The 10,993-nt window shown below is 37.8% G+C and overlaps 1 protein-coding gene across 1 annotated transcript; it reads right to left on the bottom strand.

Moving 5' to 3' along the window:
• Window positions 1–5,550: 5,550 nt before the first annotated feature.
• MELLADRAFT_90271 (uncharacterized protein) lies at window positions 5,551–8,647 on the bottom strand (the record flags this gene model as incomplete). The annotated part of the gene is made up of 6 exons (XM_007413330.1): window positions 5,551–5,628; window positions 5,677–6,938; window positions 7,002–7,356; window positions 7,418–7,573; window positions 7,639–8,246; window positions 8,329–8,647. The coding sequence occupies 6 exons, from the start codon at window positions 8,645–8,647 to the stop codon at window positions 5,551–5,553; spliced, it is 2,778 nt and encodes a 925-aa protein (XP_007413392.1).
• Window positions 8,648–10,993: the final 2,346 nt, after the last annotated feature.

Here is a 10,993-nt window from a genome sequence, read left to right as displayed (position 1 = left end):
CAATTTATGTTTAACTATTCGGTCCGATGTGCCGTTGAAGCTTTGAAGTTTTTTACGAAACCATCGAACTTCAAAGATTTCAGTACAATAGCTACATGTGACCAGTTTCAAGCTAGAGGCAGCGAAGGTTAAGTATGATCATCGGTGAACTCCCGCGAGCCTATAGTCAGCTATAAACACAAGGGGTTTAAAGTTCGAGATTCCCCAAAACAAAACGTGGAAAGGTCTTCTGTCTGCTGTTGTATACATATCCAATTTCCATGTAACAGGTGCCGTTGTCCCTTTGGGCACCTGTTTAGGTCCATGAAAATATGTGATGAACGGCACGAGACAGTTAATTCCGTAGATTTCGATCGATGATATGTAGATGTGGGTAAGACTAGATCTTCGCCTGATGGACTTGACGTGTTTAGGATTTAATCGAGTTTGATCAGGCTTCAAAGGGTCTATCTTTGGGGTTCCTCTCTGAGTTGAAGAGTTCTAGCTCAACACAAGCCCCACTCAACTGTAGAGACATCCCCCCGAGCCTGCGGAGGGGGCCTTGCGACTTATCAGCAAATTTGGCCTGATACCAATTTCAGTTTGGGGCTGGCTGGGACTATCTCCAGCCAGCATTTGCCACACATTGTATAAAACAAACCTCTCTAATTTGTCTGCATCCATTGCCGTCTCACATTGTTCATAACTACCCAGAAGTTCTGTTTATGTCCAATGTCTTTTTTTTGGAAAACGTGCAAGTGATTCCGCTGCGATCACGCGTGTGTTCACACATACAATGATGGTATTTTGTTTTTTAAGACTTACAGGTGTTCCTGAAGAGCATACACAACTGTTTGCATTAAAATTAGGGTTGGTACTAGTATTACGAGGGGGGAATAAGCAAGTCTAAAAGTGACACATCAGAAGAACAATCTACCTAACTTGTAAGATGACGTAGAATAAAAATTGAAGGAATGATGAATATAGAAAGCATCAGATCTAACCAATTCTCATAGCAAGTTTATGTTTGTCTCTGAGTGTTCCCATTTTTATTATTAGTTATAAATGATACTTAGAATCGCAATAATATTGTATCAAATTTCTGTTGTACTTTTTGCTCTTTCATACTGAAAATCTGTGTTGGAAATTATACAGATCACAAACATGTTCAACTTATTATTCAGTAGTTATCATCTTTTATCATAGTTCAAACAAGTTTTAATTTCACACCCGCCACCCTCTAGTCAGACTAGGGTTAAGGTTGATGCAGAAAAATGAAGACTTAATGCAGACTTAATGCATTTTGAATCATTTTGTAAAATAAATGTAATCATTTTTCACCTTGGAAAAATACATTGTAGTCACAGTGTTAGTTGAACCAAAGTTAGAGATTGTTAGCTGGGGTCAACTAATCTAATGACAATTCCCACAGTCATTGGTGTTACAAGAGGATGTAATGATCTGTGATGTTGACAAACATATAATCAAATTTTGACAAGAAAACATCTTGTGATGGAAGTTGGTTTTTAACAAATATGGTCAGATTAGTTACAAAGAGTTTTGTCAGATATTGTATTCATGTGTTTACTGTGTAAATACTTGTATCAGATTATGCTTTCTTGTCTTATCAGAATATTAAAGCAGTCTTTCTCCTTCTAAAAACCTTACCTAGGTAGCCATGCGCTCACCCAAGGTACACCAGAGCCCTTACAGTATAATTCAATCATCAAAAATCATTGCACGGTCACCTTTTCTTTTTTCTCAGTCTCTTTTTCTCTTTTTTGTTTCTACTCCTTTTGTACGGAACATGTGAATCATTGTTGTGATTTTTCTTCTGGTTACCTTTGATTACTTTGTTTGTTACTATTTTCTGGCTTGATATAGGTTGTGTTGTTTTGCAGTTTTTTTGTTTCCAGTTTTATATTTTCTCAGTTGAGAAATATCATTCTTGGTGGCTGTGTTTTGTCCTCCCTTGCATACCTTTTTGGTCATGGTTGTGTGGTCAAGTTTTGTTTTTCTGTTTCTGGTCCCTTTGTCACTTGATTAAGTGCAGTTTCCGTGTAGTTTTGATTCTCTGTCTCATGCTACTTCAGTTACTCTTGTGTCACAATTTTTTCTTGGGTTTGTGGACTTGGATTTATCTTTTTGTTTGTGGTGATATGTGTGGTGCATAGTTACATTGTGGTGAGCAGATTATGTTACTACTGTTTCATTAGGGGTTGGGCAAAATTTTGACCAACCGGTTTTGCGCCTGTGAGAAGCCCGGCAAAAGGAGTCAAAGATAGAGGCAGACATGTTTTCTGGGTTTCACACGTCTGTTATGGGTCTGAGCTCAGCACCAAGAGATTTTAGGGAGTGCCTGGGTCAGATTTTTCCAGAAGCAAAGGATCTGGGGCTCTGTGAAAGGAGCCAGAGGGGAGTTTGCGTGGCTTGTAGTGGCCCAAATTGCTTTTTGCTGTAAGAGTTTTGAATGGCTACAGCTTTGGCTTGATCAAGAAGCATATCATACCAGTCTACTTTTTTGGAAAGCAAAAAGATCAATAAAAGTTTTGGTTGGTTAAGAGTGGCTTTGATATTGCTTTCTAGCCATCTCAAAAGGATTCTTAAATCGTTGAACTACAACTGAATGAGTCTTGCAAACCGGTTGGTCAAAATTTCGCCCAACCCCTATTATATCTTGGACATCAAGAAAAAATAATAAAGTTGAAATTTCAGTTTTTAACTAGATTTAAACACAGCAACCACTGTATTGTCTGTTTTTTGTTGGTGAATCTTGAAGTTTAATCTACTTTAAGGTAGTAAAAACCTCATTATTTGTTTCTTGATGCCCAACATATGATGGAATAGCTGTACCAATCAAAAGATTGAATTCTTCAAAAGATATACTCTCTTATTACAGTTGTCAAACCTGAGGACTGTGTACAGGACCATGGACTAACAGAAACACATGCAAATATATGTAACTTGCCTAAAACCATAAGAATTACACCTCATGACTCAGCATCAAGAGTCACTTAGATAACAAGACTTAACTAATACTTAAATAGTAAAGTAAACCTAACCCAAACCTAACTCAAAAAAAGACAAACCTAAGCGCTAACCACAAGTTGACACCTAGGTCTGGAATATATGAACCCCTCTTCTTCCCACTCTGGAAGAAGAACAAACTTATTATCATTCCACAATTATACATCACAACTTACTTGATCCTTACCAAGAATTTTGAGTAAAGTGATTCTATTGTATTTGATCTTCTAGTTCTACAATCCTCTCCAAGCCCTCATAAGCTTTAAAGTGTTGGTTCTAAGCTAATGGGAATAGCTACAGAATCAAGCTTTAGAATTGCATAGGATACCTCCTGAGTTGAGTGTGAATTTGTAAGGCTTGAATAGCCTTCACTGGGATACTTCGGACGGGACGCTGTGAGGCACAGCAAAAGGTTTCTAGAACCCAAGAGATCCGATCTGTTATTTCCAATACCAACAAGAACTCGTCTGGTTCCGAAGGATAGGGGGCAGGAGATCAGTCCCAATATCTCTCTGAACTACAAGACTGATAAAAGGGAGAAAAGATAGAAATAAGAAAAGACTATACCTGGTTCCGAAGGATAGGGGGCAGGAGATCAGTCCCGATATCTCTAAGGAACCAGTCATTGATTGAGAACGAAAACAACTATAAATGAATCTGAGCTTAAGACTAAGTAGTAATATTTAGATGTATGTATTAGGGGTTGTGTAATGACCACAGGTCTTACAGAATTATCCAGCGTAGCCTTTGAGTAATCAAAGTGCAAAGCTCTGCAGGATCTGAGTGCAACTTCTGACAGATCTCTGAGTAAGATACTTTGAGGCATTATTCAGCCAACCCACTGGCTATTGAATCCTCTTTTTAGAGGGCAATTTACTGTAGTCTTTACTTGGGTGTACCAAGTGAAGACTATATCTTACCTACTTTTCACCTTATAGCCCTTGTTGTGCTATAAGTACCACACCAGTACCTCCAACCACAATTCCTAAACAAATCAAAGCAAATGTGGTGCTTCCAAAGCATAACTTGGCTCTCACCAATGTCAACTTGATCAAGCTGATTGAAGATAATCATATGAAGATATACAATTATCAAGCTAAAAAACTCCAAGTCAAATCTGTGGTTGCATTGGGACCCTGACTGAGAACAAAGAATGTGTAGGTTGGAATTCCAAGCAGATTGAGATCAAGATGTGCTCCAACCGTTATCAGTTGTGTTCAGGATAGATTATCTGGCCACCGGCTGATTTTAAAGCCCTCTCTGGCATCCAGATCCGACATGATATGCAGCAAAAACCTGGGCCCGGGTCTCATCTTGAGATTGAGACAAAGTGGTAAAACCTCACTAAGGCTGTAGATTTTTTCTAAATCACTCAAGTGTTTTTGATTGTTAAAAGATCAACAACTTTTCATTCCCAAACTTAATTACTCACCAAAGAAAAAGCAGTAGCCAATAACACAATTTTCTTTCTAGACCACACTAAAGCTTCACAGCCTCAAAAGTCTCTCACATATATAATGTTATACTCCTTACACAGGAGTTGTGTGTGAAAGGCGCACAAGGAGATGTCACACACGCGTGTCAAATTAGTCTTGCAGAGCTCAGCCGTTGCCGACTCCCTTTTCCCCATCTGACAATCATCATACCAAAAGGGATTACCTTGCAGAACCCCTCAGACTCCTTGCCTCTCGCCGTCTAGAACCCTATCCCCAGCCCATAACATACGAGTCTTTGAAACTCATCCATTCAAAGCCTTCTTAATGTTCCATTAAACCAAAAGAAAAAGCAAAAGAAGGTTTTTTTCTAAATTTTGTATTAATAAGTATGTATGATCTTTACTCAAAGTAAAAGTAAGTTTCCAAATTTCTCAGACTTATCCCAACCCCTCTCAAATAACTTAAACCCAAACCACATTAGAAAACCCCCATTTTTAATGTATCAATGAAGGACCAAAAAAATAAAAACATAGTATCATGATGAATTTAAATCTTACATAAATTTATAAAAAAAAATCATATTAATTTAACCAAGTTTAATCTGATCTTATCTTCTTTGATCATAAGTAAAAAAGAAAGGCTATATCATCAAATCAAATCAAATCAAATCAAATCAAATCAAATCAAATCAAATCAAATCAAATCAAAAAAAAAGTAAAATAGATAAATGTAAAATAGATGTAGAGAGAGAGATAGAGAGAGAGATAGAGATGTATACAATCATCTTAATGAAAATCACCACAAAGAATCAAATTAAAATCAAAAAAATCAAAATCAAAATCAAAAAAATTAAAATCAATCATCTTCTATCCAAAACAACAAAATCAACACAATCACAATCATTGACATAAAAACACAAAACCCTCCAGAAAAAAACCCAAGATCCAAAATCCCAAAAAGTAAAATTAACCTTAGCAAATCACCCAATAAAAAACCCCTTTCTCCCCCACAAAAAACCCCATCTCTCACCCCGCAAAAAACCCTCCTCAAAATCCCACCAAGAAAAAACCCCTCCTGCTTCTTCCCCTTTTACTTTCAAACCCCATGATCAACTTCCAATTCTAGCATTCCCATTCCCAGCAAGATTATTCAAAGAAGTAGTAGTACTCGTAGGTGTAGTAGTATCCTTAACCGAAAGATACCTAAGTGCCAAAAAATCTGAAGACCTACTCACCGATCTTCTACTCTTCTCATTCAAATTCATTCCAATCCCATTCATTCCATTCTCATTCGAAAAACTCATTCTTTCTTCTTCATTGGTTCCCAGATTCTGATGTTGATTTGCATTTAAAACTTGAGTTTGAGAAGTCAGATTAGATGAAACTGATTGTCTTCTATGATTCTGTTGTGTAGAAGATGTAAGCATCGACATAGATTTCGACATAAGTTTTTGAATCGAATGATGTTTAAAGATTTTCCCATTAGAAGATTTCATTGGATTCTTTTGAACTTCTTCTTGATTTGTTTCTTCAAGTTCATGTGATCTAGATCCATTTTCAAATGGAACACCAGTCGTCGAACTTCTTGAACATCCTTCTTGTGTTGTTTCTTGAGGATATGTTGAAAGTTCTTCATGTCGACTTAATTTAGATCCTCTCCTATTTGGAAAATTCGATACTGGTAGACATGGTCCATCAATCAATTCTTCATCATCATCATCTGTGATAGTTGAAAAGTATAAATTGTTATTAGGTGATCTAGATCCATTAGTTTGTGAAATCGGTGATGTTAATCCATTAGAATGATGTGCCGATCTTAAAGGTAATCGTTGATTAGGTAACGATAAACAAGATGGGTTTCTTCGATGTGATGATTGTTGTTCTCTTGCTAAAAGTGAAAGTGATGGGGGTGGTGCTAATGGTTCGTTATCAAGTTCATCATGATTCGTGAGTTGGGTTGGATTCACTCTAACTGCATCTGTAGACTTATGTCGTTTGATACCTAATTTCATCAAGAATCCATTCAAGGCTTTCTTAGATCGACTTTTCTGTCTAGCAGAAGATGTGGGTGGAGGTGTTAAGATCACAGCTGATGTGTTCGATTGATTGGGAAATAATTGAGGTGATGTTAATTCGGTTTGTGACATATTATGTCGATCATGTGATAATCCGATATGCATATCAATCATCGAACCAGATGGTGCAAAGGATAAAATCGATTGGGATGTACTTCTTCGATTCCGACTCCATCTTGAAAACGGTCTTCCCATACTCTCTGCAAATCCACTTCGAACACTAAATCGACTAGGTGATGGGGGTCTTGGTGATGCTGATCCACTTGAAGTTAAATAGTGGGGTGCTGAGACCGGAACGTTGGCTAACATATCTGTACTATTATTGTAAGTTCCAAATGAGGGTGAAGCATGAAGTGGAGTGACTGGTGATTGAGAGAATCCATTACGTGTGGCTGATGCACTAGAAAACCGTCTACTGGAGACTATCATCACATCCAATCTCAGTCAAATCAATCATCAAGAAATACCCAGAGAAAAAATCTTACTAGAATGTCGGTTTTTACTTTCACTTGCACGACCTTTAGAAGCCGCCAATTTCTCGTCTTTCGAAATATCCACCGTCTCGAGCATCATTCCATTAGATAAGATAGTAGACTGTCGACTTGGATTTCGATTCTTATGATGAACTCCATTAAGGATCGGAAGTGTCTTTTCACCCATCGATCCTTGACTTGATCGAAGTTGATCAATGTTTTGTAAACTAGTCCGAATCGCTTGTTCGACTCGTTCGTTTTCAACTTGAGTGGTGAGTTTAGCCTTGTGTTCCAACTCTAGATAATGTGCTTGCTCTTTCAAGTATAATTGTAGTGTACGCCATCGATGTGAAGCGGCAGGTGGATTCTGATCAAAAGCTGATGATTAGAATCAAGCGAAGGATTGAGAGATTCGATTCGAAACTTACGATTGAAGTCCAGGTCTTGAGAGCAGGTTGAGTTAATGGTGAACCGAATCCTAAACGTTTCTTTCGATTTGTTCGATGGAGTCCACTAGACAAAGAATCGTTACAGAGACTTGAACCTTCTCTTGAAGTGTTTGTGATTCCACCGTTGCTTCTAGACTAATGAAATCACCATCACATAAGACTCAAGATGATAGATGAAACCAGAAAAAAGAGTCACTTACCTTGAGACTTTCCAGTTCATCTGTTTCATCAAGTTGAGCTTCAGCAGCCATCGCATCTTGAAAATCCGCATCACTCTTCCTTTCCCAAACCCCAGGACCGAGTACATCGACATCAGCCATATCACGATCTCTCATCATACATTCTACACACACTTCAGCCACTGGTAAAGGTTGAGGAACTGAGATTGGAGTAGGTTGAGGAACTGAGATTGGAAGAGGTAAAGGTCTGATGATCGATTGAGAATTAGGAATTGACCATCCAGATGAAGTAAGAGGAGTGACACGTGTGACTTTTTGATCATTAAGTTCAAAGGCATGAGTATAAGGAGCATTGATTGAATCGAGATGAGGTTGAGGAGATTTAGTGATAGGTTCGGTTAAGTTTTGATTCTTATCGACAAATGAAGCTTGAGGTGGTAAAGCAGAAGTTGAATAACGAGTTGAATTCATCTTTGGAGAGGTAGCTTGTTGAGTGATAGGAGAAGAGATTGGATCAAGTTGAAGTTGAGTTGTGTTGGTAGGTGAAAAGCTTTGATTACTTGCAGTGGCAGTCTTGAAGTTTGATTGATTTGGTGATGATGGTGACAGATTGTGTTCTTGATTGACTGCTAAAGAGTGAAAAAGAGAGAGAGTATGAGTAAGTACCATGAAGATGAAGTTGAATTTGATAGGAGTTGAATGAATGGTCACCTGAGATGTTAGTTTGATTAGGAGATGAGATAGACTGAATCTGATTAGGAGAGAAGTTGAAGTTGAAGTTCTTGTTGTTGTTGTTGCTGTTTTGCTTTGATGGTAATAATGGAGAAGGTAATGGAGAAGGTTGAGAAGAGATTGAAGTTGATTTTCTATGATGATTTGGTTGTAATTCGTTCATCAAATTCTCATCAGCTACCCACATTTCCCATCCATTCTTAGATCGATCTACTTTCTCTGTCAACGTATCTGGCTGCTGAGAATGATCACCAACCCCAACGACTGCTGAATCAAAATCAGATCGAGAAGAAGTCATTGTAAAATAAAATAATATCAAAATAATCAAAATAATATCAAATTCAATCAATCAATCAATTCTATCACTTAAATCTGGAAATCGAAATGGTAAACAAGATCATCAACCAATCAAAATCAAAACCTTAAGATCTACAAAACTTTCATCTTAACCCAACTTACAATCTACACTAAGTACTTAATTACATATACTAAAATCCACTCAATCCACTTCAAAACTTATTCATCAAAAACCCTCTGAACATCATCAAATCAGAAAAAAATTGGATCTTTGACTCTGACAATACCTGAACTGATCTCTCAAAGTTATACTGTCAAGTGCAGTGCTATGGTTTAATCAAAAAACTTGGGCTGCTCAACAGTCTAAGTCAGTTCAACTATTTTCAGCCTTCCATAAAAAAAGCCATTGGCATGTTGAAAGTAAGTTTGATCAAATTTCATCAACTGATTTCTTTCTCTACATCTTCATTATATTCATTCAACTTCTCTCTTGAAACCTTTTTTGCATATGGATAGGAGAACTAAGGAGACTTTTGTTTGGATTTTTTGGACTACAAAAGGGAAAAGGCATTGGTTGGAGCAACAGTCAAGTATATTGACAAAAACTTGGAGTATAAATCAACTCATCTTGCTCTTGAAATGGTTGGTTGACAACAGTTTGGGGTTCTCATAGTGATCAAACCCATAGACTGTTTCTTGATTCGACATGGCCTCCATAAAAATATCACTCTCATTATGATTTACCACTTCCATCTCCAATACCATTTCCCTTTACTTCAATTTTGTTTCTTTCATACTAACTTCCTCCTTCCATTTTGTAATACTGACATGCTAGCTTAGACTATGTACAATGGATGAATAAGAGACCAATGGATTCAGAACTCAGATTGATGTTTGTCAATGCTGAAGCTTCAGTCACCTGGGAATTGGATTACTTGTCCAATCACATTCAATGTTATGCCCACAAACTCAACTGTGTAGTTGGACATGGTCTCACAGCTGTTGGTCAAATGTCTAGTGTTGCCTCACCATCTGTACCTTGTGGGGTTCCTCTCCCTATAGCTGGTATTGAGTTCAATGGTAGTGATGATGTGATTGAGTATGACTCTGAATCAGACAAGAGGAGCAACACTGGTTTGTCAGATGAGGCCAATGGTGTTGATGAAGATGGAGATGAGGATGGCAAGTTGACCAGTCTAGCTTGTGAAAATGATGACTTGGTTGTAGTTGCCCTTGAGAAATTAAGTTATCTTCATACAATTCATATCAAGTCCTTTATTCATATCAGTTCTGATGATAGATGATGTCTTTGTAACAGGGGTGGACATGGTCCCTGGCCAGATTGCTAGTAGTGCAGCTTGCAGGAATGCCTTCAAGACATGTGCCACTTGTATGGTTGAATGCTCAAACATCTTTACAAGACTCAGATTGTCTTTTCTCTCATACTCATAGTCATTCTTCATTGATACCTACAGGTCATCAACTCAATGATAGAAGCCAATCAAAAGGCTTGTTTCTTCAAGGGCATAACTATCTATGCCTCCAAGTGGAATGCTTTGCAGTTGGTGGACAAATTCTTGAAGGTGAGTGTATATCTCTCTTTCCTTGCTTTTGATAGGTAATACATCATACTCCTAGCTGAGTACAAACAACTCATCATAGAACTCAGACTTTATCAAGCAGAGGATTTGGTATCTGTGGGTCTTGACAATGTCATTGATATAATTGTGGAGCGGCTCACTGAGTATCAGCATGAGGCTTCTGAATGTGACACCATCTACTAGCAAAGATTTTCAATCCCTGATATTAGGACAAGTTTTTCACACTCCATTATCCTAAACATGACATGACATTTCAAATTTTGATGAACATTACCTTTGAGGATGTTGTGGAGAAATCTGAGGGGCGCAAACAAACAGCATCACCTAAACAGACCAATAATACTGTGTAACACAATGGGTTTGATGTGGTTGGATGTTCCACTGGCCTTGTGATCAAGACTTTCAGTTTAGATCTAAAAGACTATCTGTGCCAAGGTCAATTTCCTGTCAAAAAAGACTAATCTGCATGTGATTGGTGGAAGGTAAGTGTCCTCCATCTTGCCTTCTCATCAATTCTGAGTTAGATTCTACCTTGGATAATCTCATCTTCATTCATTCAACAGGAAAATCATTTCTGGTTCCCAATCCTTGCAAAACTTACATTCAATCACCTAGTTATCTCAGCAACCTCATGTGTGTACCAGTGTACATTCTCAGCCGATGCAGATGTCTGTACCCCGTCTGAAGGTATAGTGCTACCTAGAACAATGAAGCAATTGGTAGGCTCCCAAGCCTGGTTAAATGAG

The sequence above is a fragment of the Melampsora larici-populina genome (genome assembly GCF_000204055.1).
Source record: "Melampsora larici-populina 98AG31 unplaced genomic scaffold MELLAscaffold_36, whole genome shotgun sequence".
Taxonomy (NCBI): Eukaryota; Fungi; Basidiomycota; class Pucciniomycetes; order Pucciniales; family Melampsoraceae; genus Melampsora; species Melampsora laricis-populina.
This window is presented reverse-complemented; position numbering and strand designations above follow the sequence as displayed.